The sequence below is a fragment of the Peromyscus californicus genome, unplaced genomic scaffold (genome assembly GCF_007827085.1).
Source record: "Peromyscus californicus insignis strain IS unplaced genomic scaffold, ASM782708v3 Scaffold_4__1_contigs__length_199733344, whole genome shotgun sequence".
Classification (NCBI taxonomy): Eukaryota; Metazoa; Chordata; class Mammalia; order Rodentia; family Cricetidae; genus Peromyscus; species Peromyscus californicus.
The window spans coordinates 184,426,453-184,452,300 of NW_026294562.1; the positions used below are offsets into that span (position 1 = coordinate 184,426,453).

Consider the following 25,848-nt stretch of genomic DNA (forward strand, 5'->3'; position numbering starts at 1 on the left):
TCAGAACTGAGATCGCAGGTAGCCCTGGAGCTGAGGAACAGCTTTGATCTTTGGCAAAATCTGCGAGTCCTCAGCTTTCTGATCAGCCTTTCGCTGCTCTGTAATCTCGTATTTCTCCTTCTCAGTGTCGAAGATCTCCCCCTCCTGGTGTCTGGGCTTGCACAGTTGCTTCTTCTTGAAGTAAGCGTCAGTCAGGTGTTTGGGGATTTTAACTTTGCTGATGTCAACTTTTGTGGATGTGGCGATGACAAATTTCTGGTGTGTTCTTCGCAGAGGAACTCTGTGCTGGGTGTGATTTCTCCTTTTTGTTCTAGAGCTTTCTGGTGTTGCTGTTAACTTCCTTGTATTATACCTCTACAATATTTTATTTATGTACTTAATGATCTGACCATAAGTTTGGGTATATCCATTATGTATGTCACTGTGACCTGTAATCATGTTTGTATCTATTTTTCCAGCACCTATTATCTATCTATCATCTATGAATCTCTTATTTATCTATCATGTATCTAGTCATCTTTGTGTTTTTTCTATATGTATGTATGTATGTATGTATGTATCTATCTATCTATCCATCTATCATCTATCTCTTTATTATCTGTCTATCTATCATCTATCTATCTATAGATAATATATAACATCTATCTATTGTCTGTCTAAATACATATATACCTATTAACTATCCATCATCTTTTTTCTCTCCTCTTCATTCTGTCAATCAGATGATCTGTCAGTCAATTATTTATGTATTTGTGATTTATTATTCTATCTTTCAATCATCTATTTTTGCACATCTTTCTTCTACCCATTATCTATTTACCTCTGTTTGTCATTCTGTCTGCCGATTATATTCTTCTAAAGAGCTCTAAATATCATATGTTTTTCTGTATATTCACAACATATTTTTCTTTTCAAAGTAAGCACAGTCTTGAGGATTTCCATGGAGTTTTCAGTCCCTCAGTCTCCTCTCAAGAATTTTCATTCATCATGCAACCAAGACAGTATGCCATGGGTTGAAGAGAGGCAACCAAGTTTCACAGTTCCAGACACAATTACAGTTACCTTAGCAGAATGCTAAGGAGATTAGACTATCCTTGCCTGCCACTAAAATAAGTTAGTATTCCTGTTAAGAGATAGTCTATCTTTTGTGGGAGTCCTTTTTTCCTTGGTAACTCACTTTCATTAAGGACTCATTGGGGACACAGGAAGGTGTTTTTTTTTGTGGGTTCAAATGCTGATATAGCTGCAGCCTAGTTAGCATCCTGTCTGTGTGCCTTCATAACAGCAGATACTTGTGAGATAGTAGGACCCACAGGAGGTGTGAGGTCTCAGTTACTGACCACACATTTCTAAATTTGTTACTTCACATACAAAATAAGCAATTCCTTTTTGAAATACTTAGTTGGTCTTGTGGGGAATTGCAGAAGAAACAAAGAACCCTTCTGTTTATATTTCCAACATGAAAGGAGGATTTCCCTAAAAATGTCTAATGTTGCTCAAATTCCTGTCTCTCTTTTCTCCTTATATTTAGCCTAGGTTATACCAGAATTCAGTCATGGAGCAGATACTAGTCTCAAACTTGAGTTAATTCTTTTCAATCCAGCCCAATTCTAGGAATTTAGATGCTCATTCTAACACTTGTCTGTAAACATTTTTATCTTTATTTTTATTTTTAAAGGAGAAAAGGTTTGTTTCACTTACAGTTCCATCACTCTGGGTGAATCGCAGGGACTGTCACATTTGGACCCACAATTAAAAATCAGATCAAGAAGTGTTTCCTTATACTGAACTGTTTACTTCACTCTTAAAGATTTAAGGACTACCTTAGGAGATGATGCCACTCTCTAAATGTTGGGCAGGTCTCTTCACTTCACCAATTAAACTAAACAGGAAAATTCCCCCCAAGACATGATCATATGCAAACTCTCTATGATTTATACAACTCTTAGACTCTAGAATCTATTCTGTATTCTGGCAAGTTGATATTTTAAATTAAATTCACACTAGCAGATATACCAAGATAATACTGCCATTTACAATTGCCTAAAATATTTAGAAACAAGTGCTACACCTGTCTTGAGAATACTCCTGAAGGAATTTATTCATCAGCACACCATGGATACAGTTGCATATTTATGTTTGTTGATCCACTACGTAATCCCAGCTGCTGTGAATTCATTTGCAGTACCGCCTTGTCATATTTAGAGACCAGCCTCTCACTGTACTCCTTCCCATCTTCTAGCTCTTATGCTCATTACAAAGCCTTCTTTTATGATAGTCCCTGAAGCTGGAGGGGTCATTGTAGATGTCCCAAGATCGCTGTTTGTCTCTATATAGTGTTTTAGAACTCTTTGGCTGGTGTGTCTGAGAAATGTTTCAATATTTCTTGGAAGACTTTATATCACCACCACCCCTACTCCTACTGGTTTCCTTTCTACTTCTAGTTGGTTCTCTCTTCTGCTTTCCTGTTTCATGCACTTCTTACCCACCATCCTTAATTCTCCACCCCTTTTATTCTCCTCTTCTTCTCTGTCACATCTGTCACTACAAGTCTCATGGATCATTGTAAGAGATGGCATTAGTTCTCTCTTTCTGTATCTCTACTTCTCTCTTTCACACACACACACAGACACACACACAGTATAACATATATGTGTCAATATGCCATAAAGAAACTCTATACTTTGTTAGCTAACCTAAAAATTAATAAAAATTAAAAATATAGAAATATAATTTTTAATTTTTATTCCACATAATGAAGTATGTGGTATTTATCTTTCTGAAACTTGCTCTTATGATAAACTATGATTCCCATTTACATCCATTTTCTTGTAAACTTTCTATTTAAGTTTTCATTATGAATACATGTTAGGAAAAAATATTTGTGCCCACTGTTCACTAGGGAAACCAGGAATGTTAACCATCCATGCTTGTCTTTTCAAAAAACAGATGCATAGCCTGAATTTTTCCTGGATATATGGGAATTAAATTTGATTAATACCTTCGTGATCTGTGTTGTCTGAAGGCTCAGATCCTATCAATCTCCTACAAGAAGGTCCAGAAGCAGCTAATAGTCTATATAATCATAGTTTTCTCTGAAAGATCAGGCCATATCAAGCTCCCAAAATGAGGACTCCAGAAACTTAATAGTCTTTGTGTCCCTTACATTATCTGCACAGCCAGGTACTTCCTCCTGCTACAAGAACCAGGACCAGAGTTGGCTAATAGCCCAAATGACTGCTAAGCTATTTGTGTGATAGAGAACACACAAGAGTCTACCCAAGTCCCTTAAACGTACAGAGGTAGCCTATCTCTACAGTCTATCTTTTGGAACAAACCATTTTCTGACATTTGATACCGTTATACTTCATTTTGCACTAGGGATTGTATTATATCAGGATTTTTCCCTCAAAGTGTACTGTGTTTCAATGTACTTAAAACAAACTGCTTGATGTCAGACTCCAGTAGTTTGTACCAGGGAGACAACTAAGTCATGCTGAAATGTGTTTTCTTCTTGCCTTTCAAGTTTAATTTCTTTTCCACCCATAACATTTGCAAGGATCCCCACAGCTGACAACCAGTGTGAAGGGCTAAGTCCTCAGTGAAGGGTAAACCACTTTTCTAGTGTAGGGCAAATCCTATAATGCTATGAACATAGTTGAGCATGTATCCCTGTGGTACGATTGAGTATTCCTTGGTTATATGTCCAAGAGTGGTATAGCTGGGTTTTGAGGAAGATTGATTCCCAATTTCTGAGAAAACGCCACACTGATTTCAAAAGTAGCTATACAAGTTTGCACTCCAACCATCTTTTTAATATAGTTGGAATGAGTTATTTCCTTTTATTAGATGCTTACTAACTTATGTTTCAAATTTTTATTTTTTGTATATGGGTGTTTTACCTGAATGCATGTTGTATACAGTGGGGACATCTGGTACCTGTAGACTCCAGAAGAAAGCACTTGATTCTCTGGAGTTGGAATTACCAGTGGTTGTGAGCTGCCATGTGGTGCAGAGGAATTGATTCCAGATCCTATGGAAGAGTATCCAGTGCTTTTATCCACTGGATACTCCAATCCTACAAACAACCTTTTTATAAGCAAAATATTCTTAATTTAATATTACCAAATTATTCTCAAAATAAATACATATCTTCTTAGTTTAAAATTCTGTAATTACTCTCAAAAAAGATATGTGGGGTCAGTCATAACATGGGAGTTAGAGTTTTACTTGGATGGGTAAAATTAGTTTTGTTTGTATTAAAAACCATGAACGTACTGGACAAAGCAGGTGAGTAGAGGGTCTTTCTCTTTCTATCCCTTCTCTTCTCCCTTGCATCTTACTTGACAATGTCATCATTTGAAGATACCTATACTCTTATTTATATTTTTAAATTCATTCACTATTTTTCCAGCCCAATCTGAGTGTCCCCTCCATCTTTTCTATTGTTCCTTCCTCTAACCTTCCTTCTTTCTTCCATCCACTTCTCCTGTCTCTTCAGTAAAGGGTAGGTTTTCCATGTATACCAGCCAGACATGTCACATCAAGTTACAGCAAGCCCATGTATCTCCTTCCTGTTAAGGCCTGATTAGGAATATAGTAGGAGAAAAGGATTCCAAAAGCAGGTAACAGAATGGGAGACAGCCCCTGCTCCCATTGTTAGGAGTCCCACAAGAAGATCAAGTTATAGAACTGTAACATATATGCAGAGGGCCTAGATCAGTACCATGTAAGCTCTCTGGTCATCAGTTCAGGCTCTGCAAGCCTCTCTGAGTCCAGGTTAGTTCATATTGTGGGCTTTCTTGTGGTACCCTTTACCCCTCTTACTCCCACAATTCTTCCTTCCCTTCTGCAACAGGATTCCCTCAGATCCGTCTAATGTTTTGTCTGTGGACCTCTGCGTCTGTTTGTTGACAAATTACAAATGATCTTATTAATTAAAAAATGTGGAGCCTAATATAGGAGTGAAAGCCTCAGATCATGGAAATAGTGAGATCCACCAGCCAACCTACCTTACCAGGTCTGCAGCTTCCAAATGCCATGACTTCCTGTCTACCCAGGCTTTTACTGCCTTGCTGTTCGGCCCTCTCATTGGCTATCTTAGCCCAGCTACCTCATTTCCTCTTCCTACACAGCTCTGTTACTTTCTGTCCATCTGCATAGACCTCCAGATCTCTATGGTTGGTACTGGAATTAAAGGTATGTGTCACCATGCTGGGATCTGTTCCCTAGTGTGGCCTTGAACACACAGATCCTGCCTGCTAAGTGATAGGATTAAGGGCATGTGCTACCACTTCCTGACTATTGTGTTTACTTAAAATGGCTTGCTATTTCCTCTGATCTCCAGGCAAACTTTCTTTTTTAACATACAAATAAAATATCACCACATGTGTTTCCATCAGTTGCTGGGTGATGCCTCTAATGACAACTGGCTTAGTTACCAGTCTATGAGTAGAGCAGAATATCATTAGGAATCATTTCATTGACTTTTTTTGCTAGTCATGTTCAATTTTATACTAAGTTTCTGGTCTATTAGGCCTCTGCGTTCTGGTCTTTCAGGTAATGTTGGATGTGGTCTCCCTCTCATGGTATGAGTCATAAGCTACACCAGTAATGGGTTGACCACTCCCATATTTTTTGTGCCAACTCTACCCCAGCACAATATGTTGGGAAAATTGTAGGTTAGAAGTTATGTAGCTGGATGGGCACCCCTGTTCCTCTACTGGAAGTCTTGACTTGTTAAGGAGATGGCTGTTTCAGACTCTGAATCCCCCAATCTTAGGAGTCTTATATAATGCCACTCTCATAGATTCCTGGGAGTTTCTATTGCACAAGGTTTTATAGATCACCCCAAAGATCCTCCTGAATCCAATTGTCTCTCTCAGCACTCTTTCTCTCCATTTTCTTCTTATTGGATCCCTTCTCTTCCCATGAACACACTCATATCCATATCCTTTACCCCCAATCATCTATGACGTCCATTCTGTTTACCCTTCATAGTGAGATTTATGTGTCTCCCTTGAGCCCTCCTTGTTACTTTACTTCTTAAGGTCTGTAGATTATAGGATTTTTCCCTTTACTTTATAACTACTATCCACTTATAATTGAGTACATATCATTTTTGCCTTTCTGGGTCTGGGTTGCCTCACTCAGGGTGATCTTTTCTAGTTCCATCCATTTGCTAGCAAATTTCTTGGTGTTATTAATTTAACAGCTGAGTAATACTCTATTGTATAAATGTAATACATTCTTTATCCATTCTTCATTTGATGGACATCTAGGTTGTTTCCATTTTCTGGATATTGTTAATAATGCTGCTGTGAACATAGTTGAACAAGTGTCCTTGTAATATGTTAGTGTTCTCTGGGTATATGCACAGGAGTGGTATAGCTGGGTGTTGAGGTAGGTCAGTTCTCAATTTTCTGCAAAACCACCATATTGACTTCCAAAGTGCCTGTGCACGTTTGTACTTCCACCTGCAGTGGAGAGGTGTTCCCCTTGTGCCGCATCCTTTTAAGCATAAACTGTCATTTGTGTTTTTGATCTTAGCCATTCTGACAGGTGTAAGATGGAATCTCAAAGTCATTTTGATTTTAATTTCCCTGATGGCTAATGATGTTGATTATTTCTGTATGTGCTTCTCAGCCATTTGAGGTTCCTCTGTTTAGAGTTCTTTATTTAGATCCATACCTCATTTTTAATCGGATTTTATTCACAAATTCTCATTGGCCGTATAATAAAAACTCAATGCTAGATATCAAGGTAAATGCTGAAAGATCAGAGGAAACAAGCCACAGCCACTTGTCACCTTGCCAACTCCTCAGCTCATCCTGTCCCCATGAATCATCAGACTGAATTTCTCTGAGTCCTCAGCCAAAAGGCTCTAGTTCTTGTATCCTCAAACCGTATATGCCTTTCTCTGCCCAGCCATTTTATTTCTTCTTAATGCTGGGATTAATGGCATGTGCTCTTCCCAAATACTGATAGCAAAGGCATGAGATCTCAAGAACTTGGATTAAGGGCTTGACTCTCAAGTACTAGGATTAAAGATATGTGCCAGCACTGCCTGCTCTCTTTCTCTCCTAGACGGAATCAATCTCAAGTAGTCCAGTGTGGCTTTGAACTCATAGAGATCCAAACATGTCTCTGCCTCCTGAGTGCTAGGATTTAAGGTGTATGCTACCACTGCCTAGCTTCTATGTTTAATCTAGTGCCTGTTAATGCCTTCTGAACCTCAGGAAAGCTTTATTTCTTACACAATATATCATCACAGGATTATTTGATTTTTTTGATGCCTATTTTCTTGGGTTCTTTATATATGTTGAAAATCAGCCCTCTGTTAGATGTAGGTTGGGTGTGTTTGCTTGTTTTTTGTTCTAGACCTTTCAGGTATCTTGTTATGTTGCTAGTATGACATATTTCTAATTTCTTTATGAAGACACGTAAAACTTTCCCCATAACACTGCTTTTATTATGTCTCAAAAGTTTGGGTAGTATGTACATTCATTTTCATTCATTCTAGGAAGTCTTTAATTCCATTCTTCATTTATTCCTTGACTCAGTTGTGATTAGGCAGACAGTTATTCAGTTTCCATGAGTTTGTAGGCTTTCTGTTGTTTTAGTTATTGTTGAAATACATCTTTAATTCATGGTGTTCTGAGAGGATGCAGGGGCTTATTTAAATTTTCTTGTGTCCGTTGAGAGTTGCTTTGTGACTCACTATAAGTTTAATTTTGGAAAGATTTGCTGGGAGGAAGGTATGTTCTTTTGTGTTTGGGTGAAATGTTCTGTAGATATCTGTTAGACCCATTTGGTTCATAAATCATGTTAGCACTATTATGCCTCTTTTGTTTTGTCCTGACAACCTTTTCATTGGGGGAAGTGGGTTGTTGAAGTATCCCACGATTAATGTGTGAGGTTCAATGTGTGATTGAAGCTTTAGGTATGTTTCTTTTACAAATGTATGTGCCTCTGTGTCTGGGGCATAGATGTGAAGAATTACAATGTCCTCTCACTGGGTTTTTCCTTTAGAGTTTAAAATATCCTTCTCTATCCCTTTTAATTAATTTTCAGTGAAAGTCTATTTTGTTGGACATTAGAATAGCTGCATCAGCTTGCTTCTTAGGTCCATTTGCTTGGAAACACTTTTTCATCCTTTTACTCTTAGACAATGTCTATGTTTAGTGTTGAGGTATGTTCCCTGTATGCAGCAAACGGATGGATTGTGTTTCCATATTCATTCTGTTAGTGTTTGTGTCATTTTATTGGAGAATTGAGTTCCATTGCTACTGAGAGATATTAATGACCACTGGTTGTTAAGTCCTATTATTATGATGTTGTTGTTGGTAGTGTGTGTGTGTGTGTGTGTGTGTGTGTGTGTGTGTGTGTGTGTGTGTTTCACATCTCTGGCTTTTGCTTGTGTGTGTTTATTTATTGCCTGTGTTTTCATGGGTGTAGTTATCCTCCCAGGTTTAAAATATTCCTGCTTGTACCTTCTCTAGGGCTGTATTTGTGCATAGATATTGTTTCCATTTGACTTTGAAATGAAATATATTGCTCTTTCCATCTATGGTGTTTGAAAATTTTGCTGGGTATCATATTCTGTGCTTGTGTCTGTGTTCTCTTAGAGTCTATAAAACACCAATCTAGGCTCTTCTGGCTTTTAAAGGCTCCATTAAGATGTCAGGTGTAATTCTCACAGTTCTGCCTGTATATGTTCCTTGGCTTTTTTTCCTTTGCAGCTTTTAATAATCTGTCGTTTTTACTTCATGTTTTGATTATTATATGGTGTGGGGACATTTTTTCTGGTCCTATCTGTTTGGTATTCTGTAAGCTTCTTGTTCCTCATAGGCATTTTGTGTTTAGGTTGGGAAAATTTTCTTCTATGATTTTGTTGAATATATTTCCTGCCCATTTGAGCTGGGGTTCTTTTTCTTATATTCCTCTTATTCATAGATTTGGCTTTTTCATAATGTCCCAGATTTCCTGGATGTTTTCTGTTCAGAATGTTTTAGAATTAACATTTTGTTTGACCGATTCATCTCTTCCCTCCAATGTATCTTCTGTGCCTGTGATTCTCTCTACTATCTCATATATTCTGTTGGTGATGTTTGCATCTGTAGTTCCTGTTCACTTACTCAGATTTTCTATTTCCAAAGTCCTTCCTTTTATGTTTTCTTTACTGCTTCTATTTCCATTTTCATGTCTTGAAGAGTTTCCTTCACCTGACTTAGCTTTTTTGGCATTATTTATGAGATTTATTTATTTCTTCCTATGTTTTATTTTAGCCCACGACTTCAGAGTAAGGCTTCTTCTTGCATAAGGCAAGGCTGGATCTAAGGACCCAGGGTAAGACACTACTCACTGCCAGCTAAGATTCCCTAAAGCTGACCCAACAGCTCCCAATTTCACCTTCTTCCCTGAGCTCCATTTTCCAGACTACAACCTGGTCAGATAATTTTTACTATATTGAGGTCCACACTGTACTAGGAATCTCAGAGATCAAGCAGCACCCAGACACCTCAGTCAGGTGATTTTTAAAGGCCAAGTATCTAAAGTAAATATTCTGTCTATGTGCAAACAGAATATCATCTGGTACAAAGAAAGCTTTTATTTCTAGAAACAGAAAAAGAATTGTTAAATTTATACAATACCAGGCAATGACAAAAATAATCACTAAGCAGACTTTAACACTTGCAAATTCAATATTGACATCTACTTATTTTAATCACAGCAATTTTAAACTTTAAAACATATAGTTAGCCGTCAATGTGACATTAGCCATCCCAGTGTATGAGGAGATACTTACGGGAGCATGGGTAACACTAAATTTGGTGGACTTACAAAAGCCAATGTTAGCGTGGGTGAAGATAAAGGAAACCTACATCCCTGCATATTGTGCAGCTTGGTAAACTGGAGGGTCTCCTCAGCTTTTGTTATTACTCATATGAAATTAGGGAGGACCTTTGTGAATTCCGTATGTTTCTGGATCTTCCTGAGCCTTTTGAAGTTTAGTTTAGTTCTGGTGACTTAATTGTTTCTCCTCCAAAAGGCAATGTTCTAATTCTGAGGAACTAACTTTTCAACAGGAAGGTAATTGAAAAATAAGAGAATGAGGTGCTTACTTCAACCACACCTTAGAAAGTGTTTCAATAATGGGGATGTATACATTGAAATATTAAAGAAATAGGAGGATGGTTCTGGTGAGAGAGGACTTTGACATACAGCATTTGGGGTGCACAGTACAGCAAATGGTGAAACCCAGTGTTAAGAGTAGGCTTTCAGAATGATATCAGCAGCAGAGTTAGAAAGACAAGTTTGGGTAACTGAGTGTGAATATAATATAACATATATGAAATTGTTTTCAAACCCATTATGTTGTATAACATGATTACATGTTAGTAAGATACACTAATAAAGAGTATCTTATTGATCTTGTTGATCTGCAATCGTGAGATACTCAACATGGTTACAGCTTCAAGTACATCATGAACTTACAGCTAGTCAGGCTGTAGAGGTCTGCCAGAGTGAAATGAAATAGAGACCCATGAACTAAGCAAAAGATTTTGATTTCTGTTGAGTGGGTTGCAAGGACCATAACCTTTGTAAGTAAAGGAAAGCCACGTTCAGAACCATATTAGAATAAGAAGCATGGTCCCAAAGTTAGAGAGAGACCTCTGTCTTGACATTCCAGCTGTTGTTTCACTGCATCTACTGGTCTTTACTGGAGAAAGGACTGTGGTCTTCCTCAGATCTTTCTTTGAGAACTCATGGGGTGAAGAAGATCTTTCATCTCAGCTTAACATTTCCTGACTTCCATGTATACACTGGGATCTGTGGAAAATTCCTTGGGAATCTGGGAATCGGGAGTGGTCAATTTTTGTTTGAAGATCATCTGATCAAATTCTAAGTATGTCACCTCCTGCACTTCTTCTCTTTCAGGGTCCTAGAAAGAGGCAAATGTCAAGTGATGTTGTGTGCACACATTCTTGCAGAGAGTGAAGAATATTAAACTGTATGGAAGAGGGCAGACTCAGGACATTACCTGACTGTTCAGTATTGTTCTCACGTCAGAGTCTTGGTCCATGATGACTGCATTTTAGGGGACAGAAGTAATCAAACACATATAATAAAGTACTTCTGCACTCTCATATAAAATCAGAATTACTAGTGAGAGATATGGTAAAACCCAAGGTTGCTCACCCATTGCAAATTAGAACCAGATTTTCTGCTGCTTTATGTTCACAGCCCCATTCTACAATGCTGTATAACATTTTCTTCAGCACATACTCTCTGCCCTCCTCCTACTTCCCTCCCTCCCTCCCCTTCCATTCCTCCTTTTCTCCCTGCTTCCCAATCTCTCTCTCTCTCTTTCTCTCTCTCTCTCTCTCTCTCTCTCTCTCTCTCTCTCTCTCTCTCTCTCTCTCTCTCACACACACACACACACACACACACATCACACACACACATACACACACACACTCTTGTTAAACCTTCTCCTTGTTATTAGTGCATGCTTTGGATGCGAAGATGCATTGAGGAATTATTCAGTGATCTGAAAAATGTGGGGAAGGGCAAGGGCTGTGGATTTTCCCTAGAAAGCTCTGCCTTAGTTTCCCTGTCTTGGTCAAAGTATTTTTTTTTTTATAAATTAAGAAAGCATACCTCTACTTCTCTGGTCTTGTTCTCTCACACTACTCAGATGACATTCACTGACTTGTTCCTGAGACTTACTCTTTTTGGTAGAGCAACAAGAATAAAGGAGGATGATGAGGAAGACAAGGATTGTGGTCACTGACAGTCCAATCAGAATATGCGTTTTCCTGTGGTTATCTGGAGGAAGATGTGAACCTAATAAAAGGAAAATCTTATTATCCCCATTTTAACAGATTGCATAGTATTTATCAATTGATGGATAATTGATATAATATTGCTTTAGGACAAGAGTCTTGATGGAGAACCCACTAATAATTACCTGCTCAATGGAATCAGTATTAAATGGACTTCTAATGAATTATTATTATACCTAGATATGACTATATTTCTCAACTCTCATCAGAGGAATCTATATTTGGGACAGATGGTGATTATTACAGATACCCACAACTGGGCACGCTGTGGAGATGAAGAGACTCTAGAATTGTGGCACTAAATGAGATGTTTACATCTCAAATCCTTCTCCAAATGTTCAGCATTGCTGTGGGATGGTCTGTATGTCAAGTGTGTTGTTGATTGGTCAATAAATAAATCACTGATTGGCCAGTGGCCAGGCAGGAAGTATAGGCGGGACAAGGAGGAGAATAAAACTGGGAAGTGGAAGGCTGAGTCAGAGAGACACTGCCAGCTGCCACGATGAGAAACAGCATGTGAAGATGCGATAAACCACGAGCCATGTGGCAAGGTATAGATTTATAGAAATGGCTTAATTTAAGCTGTAAGAACAGTTAGCAAGAAGCCTGCCACGGCCATACAGTTTGTTAGCAATGTAAGTCTCTGTGTTTACTTGGTCGGGTCTGAGCAGCTGTGGGACTGGCAGGTGAGAGAAATTTGCCCTGACCGTGGGCCAGGCAGGAAAACTCTAGCTACACAGCATCATTGAAAAGATATGGAAGAAGAGACTGCACAAAGAGTCTATGGATAACTATAAGAAAGCTGTCTTCTGTACACTGAGGGCAGGTGAATATATGAACTTCACAAGAGGTTGATATAGCATGCCCCAAAATGGTGCAAGTTCAAGCATGACCAAAACCCAGCATGGAGAGTGGAGTTGGACATGAGGTCCCACCCCTAGTCAAGGGGTTAGAAGCTATTGGTGACTGTTGGGAGAATGAGTGTCAGTTTTAGGAGTGTTGTTACTACTAAATTGACTATGCTCCAGCAGAAGTCCACACATCCAGGAATATATTGGTGTTATGCTAGTGGCAGAACACTGCAGGGCACTAGGTTAAAATAATATGTTAAGTAACTCAATCTGAATTTGATATCAGTTCTCATTAGATCTTCCTTGCTTCTGTAACACCTTGAACTAAACATTTATTTCTCTTTGGGGAAAAAAGTGAAGTCAAGTCTAATCCATCAGAAGTAGTATTTTTATATAAAGTCTTCCCTTCTTCTCACTTCTTTCCTTCTTCATGTCCCATCACCTCCTCCCCAGGAGGATTAGAGTTAGAATGAGCACTTCATTGATCCTGAAAAGGGAGTAAAATTTACTCTTCTTTTCACTCACCAAGGTCTCAGGTACAGAAATTAAAGATGCATAATCATTAAATTTCCCAAACTGCTCCTAAACAACTTCTAATGTTGAAGAGTTCAAGAATCAGAGAGGGGAGATGATGATGATAAGAATACAGAGTCAGGAAGGAGCTGAGACAAAATAAGCCAAAGAGCTTTTGGTCCATAAGTTTCCACAATAGAAGAGCAATCAATTACTCACTGGTTGTGAAGTCTGCTTCTGTGCAAGAAGTGAAGTTTCTTGTTGAGTTAACTAGAGAAGGGAACAGGAGAGGGAGAACGTTCATCAGAGGCTGTCTGTCTTCCCCTTAAGGAAAGTGTTTTAAATTTGGACAGTGACCACCACCCACTCCACCTCTTAGTGCTGAGCCTGTAGAGTTATAGAATGACATTTAGTGGATTGCTTCTATGTGTTGACTCTCTCCTTGGATTTCAAGTTTTGCTGATTCATAGGAATGCTGTGGGAAGATGTATGTGAGCAAGAGATCTGGAGGGCTGCTCCATCTCTGCTTTGCCCAAACTGATATGAACCTCATCCCTAATGACTCTGTCCTGACCCATTGAAATGTCTGCCTCTATTCATAGATATCCCAGTATGGATGCAAAGTCATATAAAATGTGTTCAGGAGGCTTTCTGTTTGTTGCTTTGATATCTGCTACCAAGTCCCAAATTGAGTGTTTTTTACAATAGGTTTTCAGTTGAAATATAATTCTTTCCCTTTCCCATCCCTTTCCTCTCTCCAGTCCCTCCCAGAAACCCTTCCTCCAAGCTTTCTCATATCCCCACAACACTCTTAAATTAATAGCCTCTTCTTCACTGAAAATTATTGTTACATATGTATATAAAGCTATGCATATTCACATATATATGTACACATGTCATATTTGCACATACATGCATACATACATGTACATATATACACATCACATGTGTATATACACATATATAAATGTAACACACATATACAAATATATGTTTAATTCCACACACGTGACATTAAGACTCACAGCAGTCCTTCTCTGTAGCTCCAAATGCTACTTTCTCTCTATCATCAATTGGAGGATCCTGAGACATGACCTCAGTATTTCATTAATCACAAGATATGAGATATATATGAAGTTCTCTTACCTGTGACAAGAATGTACAAAGGGTCACTTGGGGTTGACCACACATGGGAAGAGTTCCTAAAAGAGCCATAGCAGCTATAGTTCCCTGCCTGGACCACAGGACCAAGATGGAAGTTGGCCTGGAATGTTCCATTGTGGCTCTTCACTGAAGGCAGACCATGTCCCTTGGGTACCCCTTCTGTGGACAGATGGAACATGTCAAACTGAAGGTCAGAGACACAGGACAAGGTCACGTTCTCTCCTGACATCACCACAGGGCCCATCAGGGCTGACAGAGAAGGTTTCTTGTATAAACCTGGAAGAAAAGAGGAAGAGAGAGTTAGTTCGTTACCAGTGTTCTTTCACTCCTCAGTGTTCCCTCTACATGTGTCTATTTCTTTGATTTCTCTGCCTCTTACCATCTCCCTCTCTCTATTTCTCCCTTTCTCCTCTCCTCTCTTTCTCTCCTTCTCTCCCTTTATTTCTCTGTTACCATCTTTAGTCTATGACCTCACTCTGTACTCAAATATTTTTGCTTAATGATATTTTCTGCCTCTATTTGCACAGGTTCATCCATCTGTCTTTTAAAGTTTGTTTGTATGAGCATAATTAATTTTATCTAGCACTCAACTTCATAATGAAATATTCCTATGCAAACAAATATATTTTTGTGCTTATTTTAAGTTTTAAAATTGAACTATATATCATTTAGTGTTTTAAATATTATTATTATATATAATTATAGATATATAATATTAACCATATTAGGGCTAGTATTCTTTATTGCCCTTCTACTTCCAATAATCACATTCATTTTACTAATTGGTCTTCTCTATATTTCAATTTTTTCAGTTGTTCTGCAAGTCAATGGGTTCAATTAGAGTTACTCATGATTTTGTTTTAATTAGCATACCAAGTAAGAGTCTTTGTTATGACATCCTCATACAGCTCCTTTTGTTCATTTTTCTCCCTCTTCCATCCCTTCTACCAGATTTGCTGATCTCTTTACATCCCTCATTTCCTCCTCCATGTCATATGTCTTTCATTTGTTTCCCACCCCTCTCTATTAAACTTTCTTCCCATGGTCACTTGCTAATTTCATGACCTGTAAACATGCCATCCTATATATAATAAAAATCTAGAATCTAGATCCCTGGGCACCAGCCACTCCAGGGAAGACCTGCCCAACTCGGCCCCAGGTTCTCGCCATCGGGCAGGTTCCCTGCTAGCCCCACCGGGAAGGATCCCCTTCTCCATGAACCCTGGCAGACCCTGCAGTCTCCACGCCCTGCCCCCACGCCCATCCGCCTGAGCTCCAAGCATCTTCCTGAGAATTAGAGGCCGGCCCCCAGCTCCCATCTTGCTCCGGACTTCCCTTTTGGAACACTGGTGAGTACCCTTCCTTGCCCCAGACCCCATCCCTGGGCACCAGCCACTGCAGGGAAGACCTGCCCAACTTGGCCCCAGGTTCTGGCCACCGGGCAGGTTCCCTGCTAGCCCCACTGGGAAGGATCCCCTTCTCCAAGACCCCTGGCAGACCCTGCAGTCTCCACGCCTTGCCCCCACGCCCATCCGCCTGAGCCCCAAGCCTCTTCCTGAGACTTAGAGGCCGGCCCCCAGCTCCCATCTTGCTCCGGACTTCCCTTTTGGAACACTGGTGAGTACCCTCCCTTGCCCCAGACCCCATCCCTGGGCACCAGCCACTCCAGGGAAGACCTGCCCAACTTGGCCCCAGGTTCTGGCCACCGGGCAGGTTCCCTGCTAGCCCCACCGGGAAGGATCCCCTTCTCCAAGAACCCTGGCAGACCCTGCAGTCTCCACGCCCTGCCCCCACGCCCATCCGCCTGAGCCCCAAGCCTCTTCCTGAGACTTAGAGGCCGGCCCCCAGCTCCCATCTTGCTTCGGACTTCCCTTTTACAACACTGGTGAGTGCCCGTCCTTGCCCCAGACCCCATCCCTGGGCACCAGCCACTCCAGGGAAGACCTGCCCAACTTGGCCCCAGGTTCTGGCCACCGGGCAGGTTCCCTGCTAGCCCCACCAGTAAGGATCCCCTTCTCCAAGACCCCTGGCAGACCCTGCAGTCTCCACGCCCTGCCACCACGCCCATCGGCCTGAGCCCCAAGCCTCTTCCTGAGACTTAGAGGCCGGCCCCCAGCTCCCATCTTGCTCCGGACTTCCCTTTTGGAACACTGACTTCCGTTTTGGAACACTGGTCTGTCTGAACCAAGTGTGCGAATAAGGCCAAGAACGAACCACAAGGAGATGGGCAGACGTCAAGGCAGAAACATATACAACAAAATGAATAGCAATACAGCATCACCAGGCCCTAGCCCTCCTCCAACACCTAGACCTGAACATCAGAAATTGGAAGAAGCAGAAGAAAACAGCCTTATGAATGACATCATGAAGAAGCTAGAGGCTTGCGTAGAGGAAAAGACAAAAAAATGTGAAGAACGCTGTAAACAACTAGAGGAAAGGGCAAACAAATTAGAAGAAATCAATAAAGTCCTGGAAGAAAACAAGAAAATACTGAGAGAAAATCAAGAAAAATCAATGAAACAAATGAAGGAAACAGTCCAAGACCTGAAAAGGGAAATAGAAAAAATGAAGAAGACACAAACAGAGGGAATGCTGGAAATAGAAAATCTGAGAAAACGATTGGGAACTTCAGATGCAAGTATAATCAACAGAATGCAAGAGATGGAAGAGAGGATCTCTAGCGTTGAAGATACAGTAGAAGAAATACATTCATCAGTCAAAGAAAACACTAAAGCCAACAAAGTCATGAACCAAAATGTCCAAGAAATTTGGGACACCATGAAAAGACCAAACCTAAGAATAATAGGGGTCGAAGAAGGAGAAGAATACCAACTCAAGGGCACAGAAAATATATTCAACAAGATCATAGAAGAAAACTTTCCCAACTTAAAGAAGGAAATGCCTATGAAGATACAAGAAGCTTATAGAACACCAAACAGACTAGACCCCCAAAAAAAGTCCCCTCGCCACATAATAGTTAAACAACTAAACGTACAGAATAAAGAAAGAATATTAAGAGCAGCAAAGGAAAAAGGCCAAGTGACATATAAAGGCAAACCCATCAGAATAACACCCGATTTCTCAATGGAGACTTTGAAAGCCAGAAGAACCTGGACAGATGTAATGCAGACACTAAGAGACCATGGATGTCAACCTAGACTAATATACCCAGCAAAACTTTCAATCACCATAGATGGAGTGAACAAGACATTCCATGACAAAGCCAGATTTAAACAATACTTATCAACAAACCCAGCCCTACAGAAAGCACTAGAAGGAAAATTCCAATCTAAGGAAGTCAGATACACCCTCGAAAACACAGGCAACAGATAAAGCCACAGCAGTAAACCCCAACGTATAGAAGTACCCACACATCACCACCAAAAAATAACAGGAATGAACAATCACTGGTCATTAATTTCCCTCAATATCAATGGACTTAATTCACCTATAAAAAGACATAGGCTTACAGAATGGATACGAAAGCAGGACCCATCTTTCTGCTGCATACAAGAAACACATCTCAAATTCAAAGATAGACACTACCTAAAAATAAAAGGCTGGGAAAAGACTTTCCAATCAAACGGTCTTAAGAAACAAGCGGGTGTAGCCATCCTGATATCCAGCAAAATAGACTTCAAACTAAAATCAATCAAAAGAGATCAAGAAGGGCATTACATACTCATCACAGGAAAGATCCACCAAGATGAAGTCTCAATTCTGAATATTTATGCCCCAAACACAAGGGCACCCACATATGTAAAAGAAACATTACTAAAGCTTAAATCACATATAAAACCCCACACATTAATAGTGGGAGACCTCAACACCCCACTTTGACCACTGGACAGATCTCCCAAATTGAAACTTAACAGAGAAATAAAGGACTTAACTGATGTCATGACTCAAATGGACTTAATCGATATCTACAGAACATTCCATCCTAACAAAAAAGAATATACCTTCTTCTCAGCACCCCATGGAACCTTCTCTAAAATTGACCACATACTTGGCCACAAAACAAATCTAAACAGATACAAAACAATTGGAATAACCTCCTGTGTTCTATCAGACCACCATGGTCTAAAGTTGGATTTCAACAACAACAAAAACTACAGAAAACCTGCAATCTCATGGAAACTGAATAATACCCAACTGAATCACCAATGGGTTAAGGAAGAAATAAAGAAAGAAATTAAAGACTTCCTAGAGATCAATGAAAATGAAGACACCACATATCCAAATTTATGGGACACTATGAAAGCAGTACTAAGAGGGAAATTCATAGCACTAAATGCCCACATAAATAAGTTGGAGAAATCTCACACTAGAGACTTAACAGCATACCTGAAAGCTCTAGAACAAGAAGAAGCACAGTCTCCCAGGAAAAATAGACGCCAGGAAATTATCAAAGTGAGAGCTGAAATCAATAAAATAGAAACAAAGAGAACAATACAAAAAATTAATGAAACAAAGAGTTGGTTCTTTGAGAAAATCAACAAGATAGACAAGCCCTTATCCAAACTAACCAAAAGACAGAGAGAGAGCATCCAAATCAACAAAATCAGAAATGAAAAGGGGGACATAACAACAGACATTGAGGAAATCCAGAGAATCATCAGGTCATACTTCAAAAACCTCTATTCGACAAAACTGGAAAACCTAAAAGAAATGGATAACTTTCTGGATAGGTACCACATACCTAAGTTAAATCAAGACCAGATAAACTATTTAAATAGTCCAATAACCCCTAACGAAATAGAAACAGTCATTAAAAGTCTCCCAACCAAAAAAAGCCCAGGACCAGATGGTTTCAGCGCAGAATTCTACCAGATCTTCAAAGAAGAGTTAATACCAATACTCTCTAAATTGTTCCACACAATAGAAACAGAAGGAACATTACCAAACTCCTTCTACGAGGCTACAATTACCCTAATTCCTAAACCAAACAAGGATACAACAAAGAAAGAGAACTACAGACCGATCTCCCTCATGAACATTGATGCAAAAATACTCAATAAAATACTGGCAAACAGACTCCAAGAACACATCAAAACAATTATCCACCATGATCAAGTAGGATTCATTCCAGGGATGCAAGGGTGGTTCAACATACGAAAGTCCGTCAATGTAATACACCATATAAACAAACTCAAAGAAAAAAACCATATGATCATCTCACTGGATGCAGAAAAGGCATTTGACAAAATCCAACACCCCTTCATGATAAAGGTATTGGAGTGATCAGGAATACAGGGAACATACCTAAACATAATAAAGGCAATTTACAGCAAGCCAACAGCCAACATCAAATTAAATGGAGAGAAACTGAAAGCAATTCCACTGAAATCAGGAACGAGGCAAGGCTGTCCACTCTCCCCATACTTATTCAATATTGTACTTGAAGTTCTAGCCAGAGCAATAAGACAACATAAGGAGATTAAGGGGATACAAATTGGAAAGGAAGAAGTCAAGCTTTCCCTATTTGCAGATGACATGATAGTATACTTGAGCGACCCCAAAGATTCCACCAAGGAACTGATACAGCTTATAAACACCTTCAGCAACATAGCAGGATACAAGATCAACTCAAAAAAATCAGTAGCCCTCCTATATACAATGGACAAAGAAGCGGAGAAGGAAATCAGAGATACATCACCCTTTACTATAGCCACAAATGACATAAAATACCTTGGGGTAACACTAACCAAGCAAGTGAAGGACCTATATGACAAGAACTTTAAGTCCCTGAAAAAAGAAATTGAAGAAGATGTCAGAAAATGGAAAGATCTCCCATGCTCATGGATAGGCAGGACTAACATAGTAAAAATGGCAATCTTACCAAAAGCAATCTACAGATTCAATGCAATCCCCATCAAAATACCAACACAATTCTTCACAGACCTGGAAAAAATAATACTCAACTTCATATGGAAAAACAAAAAACCCAGGATAGCCAAAGGAATCCTGTATAATAACACAACTTCTGGAGGCATCACGATCCCTGACTTCAAGCTCTACTATAGAGCTACAGTAATAAAAACAGCTTGGTACTGGCATTAAAACCGACATGTGGACCAATGGAATCGAATTGAAGACCCTGACATTAATCCGCACACCTATGAACATATAATTTTTGACAAAGAAGCCAAAAGTGCACAATGGAAAAAAGAAAGCATCTTCAACAAATGGTGCTGGCAAAACTGGATATCAACATGTAGAAGGCTGCAAATAGATCCATATCTATCACCGTGCACAAAACTTAAGTCCAAGTGGATCAAGGACCTCAACATAAATCCAGCTACTCTGAACCTGCTAGAAGAGAAAGTAGGAAGTAGTCTTGAACGCATTGGCATAGGAGATCACTTCCTAAATAGAACACCAGTAGCACAGACTCTGAGAGAAACAATCAATCAATGGGACCTCTTGAAACTGAGAAGCTTTTGTAGAGCAAAGGATACGGTCAACAAGGCAAAGCGACAGCCTACAGAATGGGAAAAGATCTTCACCAACCCCACATCTGACAGAGGACTGATATCCAGAATATATAAGGAATTCAAGAAATTAGACATCAAAATGCCCAACAGTCCAATTAAGAAATGGGCTATAGAACTAAACAGAGAATTCTCAACAGAGGAAACTCAAATGGCCGAAAGACATTTAAGGAACTGCTCAACATCCCTAATCATCAGGGAAATGCAAATCAAAACAACTCTGAGATACCACCTTACGCCTGTCAGAATGGCTAAGATCAAAAACACTGAAGACACCTTATGCTGGAGAGGATGTGGAGCTAGGGGAACTCTCCTCCACTGCTGGTGGTACTGCAAGCTTGTACAACCACTTTGGAAATCAATATGGCGCTTTCTTAGAAAATTGGGAATCAATCTCCCCCAAGATCCAGCTATACCACTCTTGGGCATATACCCAAGAAATGCTCAATCACACCATAAGAGCACTTGTTCAGCTATGTTCATATCAGCATTGTTTGTAATAGCCAGAACATGGAAACAACCCAGATGCCCTTCAACAGAAGAATGGATAAACAAAATGTGGTACATATACACAATGGAATACTACTCAGCAGAGAAAAACAATGGCATCATGAGGTTTGCAGACAAATGGATGGATCTAGAAAAAATCATCCTGAGTGAGGTAACCCAGACTCAGAAAGACAAACATGGTATGTACTCACTCATAGCAGGATACTAGACATGAAACAAGGATGAATTGTCTGCTACTCACATCACCAGGGAGGCTACCTGGAAAACAGGACCCCAAGAAAGACACAGGGATCACCTAATGACAGAGAAATGGAATGAGATCTACATGAACAGCCTGGACATGAGTGGGGGTAATGAAAGGCGAGGGTTGAGGGAAAGAGAGCTTGGGGGAGCGGGAGATCCCAGCTGGATCAACAACAGAGAGGGAGAACAAGGAATAGGAGACCATGGTAAATGAAGACCACATGAGAATAGGAAGAAGCAAAGTGCTAGAGAGGCCCACAGAAATCCACAAAGATACCCACACAACAGACTGCCGGCAATGGTCGAGAGACAGCCCGAACTGACCTACTCTGGTGATGGGATGGCCAAACACCCTAATTGTTGTGCTAGAAACCTCATCCAACTACTGAGGGATCTGGATGCAGAGATCCATGACTAGGCCCCGGGTGGATCTCTGGGAGTTCAATTAGCGAGAATGAGGAGGGTTTATATGAGCGAGAATTGTTGAGACCAAGGTTGGATAAAGCACAGGGACAAATAGCCAAATGAATGGAAACACATGAACTATGAACCAATGGCTGAGGGGTCCCCACTGGATCAGGCTCTCTGAATGGGTGAGACAGTTGATTGGCTTGATCTGTTTGGGAGGCATCCAGGCAGTGGGACTGGGTCCTGTGCTCATTGCATGAGTTGGCTGTTTGAAACCTGGGGCCTATGCAGGATTGTTTGGCTCGGCCTGGGAGGAGGGGACTAGACCTACCTGGACTGAGTCTACCAGGTTGACCTCAGTCTGTGGGGAAGGCTTTTCCCTGGAGGAGATGGGAATGGGGGGGGGTTGGGGGAAAGTGAGGGGGATGGGAGGGGGCAGAACAAGGGAATCCGTGGCTGATATGTAGAACTGAATTGTATTGCAAAATAAATTAAAAAAAAATCTAAAAAAAAAAATCTAGAATCTAATATCATTCTATTTTTCTTGGTACGTCTTGTTTCTGTTTACATATCTGTGTTAATTAGTCTCTCTTTTCAAAGTACAGAATATTCCATATCTATCTATCTCTATCTATATCTCTATCTATATCTATATATATTTCTCTTGAACAATGGCCATGGTGATCTTCCCTCTCTTTTCCTCTTAGTGTGTGAACTGATCAAGTGTGATCTGTCATCTACTTCCCAAGAACTTAGTTCAGAATTTGGTTTTTGCTTCTGCCTTTATAAGACTTCTACCAAGAGAACCAGACATATCCTGTATCTGACAAGATCTGTCTTAACATATTTAACATCTGCTATAATTTTTCCATGTCTACTTTCAAAGTTTCCATTCAGGCTTCTGTCTTTTTGTAGTTTTTCTCTTAGCACACATTCCATCTTTACTAATTCATAGTCCTTTCTGGGTTTCACCTGTGTGAAGGCATAAGGATTCATATTAACAAGCTCAATTATGTCTCAGGTCAGACACATGATCTTGACAGACTTCTTATTGAGGTAGAAGTAAAAAATTTCTGAACATTAGTAGAAAGACTTCATTCTCTCTGGTTCATATTCTGCTCATCTAATTGCCATTTTCTATGTATCTCTACTTAGGACTCCTTTGCACCTTCCTGTATCTATGCTTTATGTTATAACCAATGGTCTGTTCTTGTGTGTTTTTCATTGTCTATGTCAGTAAAATGCTCACCAAGGTTGCCTTCAAATAAATTTCCCACACTCATTTTCTTGTGGCCTCCCACAGCTTTTAGTGTATAGAATATTTCTCTGTGTCACAAAGAAAATGAAAAGCGTGTCTGCACCCTCTTACCTGTGATATTTATATCAATGGGGTCACTAGAGTCTGACCACTCATATGGTGAGCGATTGTAAAAACCGTAGCATTTGTAAGTTCCAGCATGGTCAGGTGTCACAGGACCTGTTGAGAAGTTGGCCTGGGAAACCCCAAGATGATGTTCTGCAGAAAGCTTTAAAGAGTCCTTGATTGTTCCATTTTTATGTGATGTCAAAATGAAGGTTTCAAACATAATCTCTGATCGACACTCCAGTGTCACCTTCTCTCCTAAATCCACCAGGGGAGTTTGTAAGGCCAAAAGGAAAGGCTTCTTGTAGATTCCTAAGGATAAAGAAATTGTATGAACCTGATCAAAATCTCTGTTTCCTTGAAGACCTATGGTTCTCCCTCAATTGGTCTGTGCTCCCTGTTAGTGCTCCAGTGCACTTGTTCTTGTCTATTTCAACTCTAGACACAGACTCCTCCATCCTTCTGTGTCCATTTCCTACTTATCTGACTCTAGGATTAGCACAATATTTTCCCACTGGCTTGTTGCAAGAATGTGTGTTTTAAACCCTTTTTTTCATAGGCCCTATTGTCTTTTTCTAAGACTAGAAAGTGCAGGAAAAATGGCCATTTTTCACACCAGGCTGCTCTATGTGTCCTTTTTATCAGCTTTGGATAAAGTATAATCCTTGGCAGAATGAAGGAATTATTATTGAACATGGTTATCAGGAAAACAGTTCTAGCCATATGCATGGTTCAAATCACCATAAGACATTCCTGATCCAGAATCCAAAGCATTGTTTCCTCCTAACATGTTGATGAATTAACATCCTGACTTTACTGATCTCAGATCATTCCTTCCATGCTTCTAAATTTGCTCTTGACATGAGTTCCTATATTAATTTCCAATTGCTAGCATAACAAATTACCACAAATTTGATTCATAAAATGAATACAAGTATTGTGGAGATCAGAATTCTGAAAAGGTCAAATGGCATAAATCAGGTTTCTTCAGGGATAGTAACTGCTGAAATCACTAGGAAATTATCCATTTTTTTTGCCTTCCAGCTTCTAGAGCCTCATGCATTCCTTGGCACTTGGACCTTTCCTCCATGTTTAGAGTTTGTGACACGGTGTCTCCTCATGATGATTTGTTTTGCCCACAACTGATTTTTTCCCTATTTTGTTATATAAACCCTTGTAGTTCTCCAGACCTGGAACAATTCAGGATATTCTTGCATCCTGATATCAACTGGTTAAGATCTGAGTTCCATCTTCCAGCCCAACTTTTCCTTGACTTATTGAACACACAGGAAGCCTTAGGGACTAGAAAAATGCATGACATTGTATATCTTATTATGCCCAGAACATTATATATTTCTCTGTTTGAATATTCGTTATAAGTCCAAACCTCTTACTAACACTGAAAATTCCAGGGTTGGGAGATTTGGGGAAATGAAAGGCACTCAAAACATCATCTCTAACCTGAAATTATGATCTTCACAGGGTCACTGTTGGCTGAATTTTTAAAAAGGTAATGATAATTAAAACCTTGGCATCTGTATGTCCCTGCATGTGCTGATGTCACAGGATCCAAGACAAATTTCTTCTTGAATGGTCTTCCCTGGATCTGAGGGATAGGATTACCATGTTCTTTGTACAACATGAATGCATAATAGCTTCTATTAGAGTCACATTGAAGTTCCACACGCTGTCCCAAAGGAACAATATGGCTTGGCCGGGCAGAGAGTGAAGGCTTGTCATCATATCCTGCAGAGGGATGCACAGAGAAAATATTTAATGATGCTCCTTCATCCCTGAGAGCTGAGTCTCCAATTTTCTCTTCTTTGGGGTCCTTTGTATAACACTTTTCTCTGAATTGATACATCCCTTCTTCAATACAAGAGTCTGAGATGTTCAGGATATTCAGAATGTAAACAAACTTTCTATGTCATGCAAAGATGAAACATTCAAGATTCATCAGTGGCCCTTCCCAACTCTATAGAAAGGGTAAGATACTGGACCAGCTGAGCTCTGAGTGCTAATGTCTAAGACCTGTTTGGCTGCCCGCAAGTTGTGCACTGCCTTCAGGGTTTTGGCTTCATGATATTCACTCATATTGGGGTGTGCTTTGAGTAAGGTTTGAGTCACCCTTGCTTCTGTGAGTAACCCCTAATGTCCACTCCTATCAGTAACTTCATTCACCAACTGTAGAAATCTAACAATATTCAGATGAGAAGTATATCATGAATATTCCAAAACTCATGGATGATGGAGAGATAGCCGCCAGGACCACAGAATTGAGAAGATGTATAACAATGGTGAGGAATGAGTCTTTTGAACTACTTTGCTCCTTATGTACATTTGTAAAAATTTTTATTCACAGAGTTTATACAGACTCATGTTTCTACACTAAGAATGATAAGCTAGAGGCTGATAGATACTTCCTTCATCATTTCAAGGCTCCTTTTATGTGA

At 39.8% G+C, this 25,848-nt stretch overlaps 1 protein-coding gene across 1 annotated transcript; it reads right to left on the reverse strand.

Annotated features, from left to right (window-relative positions):
• On the reverse strand, positions 1-25,259 carry LOC128124174 (killer cell immunoglobulin-like receptor 3DL1). Its single transcript, XM_052760367.1, has 7 exons — positions 24,857-25,259; positions 23,402-23,707; positions 14,360-14,653; positions 11,665-11,832; positions 11,045-11,091; positions 10,814-10,945; positions 1-354 (listed from the first exon to the last, which is right to left on the reverse strand). Exons 1-7 carry the CDS (start codon positions 25,257-25,259, stop codon positions 1-3), a joined length of 1,704 nt encoding a protein of 567 aa, XP_052616327.1.
• Positions 25,260-25,848: the final 589 nt, after the last annotated feature.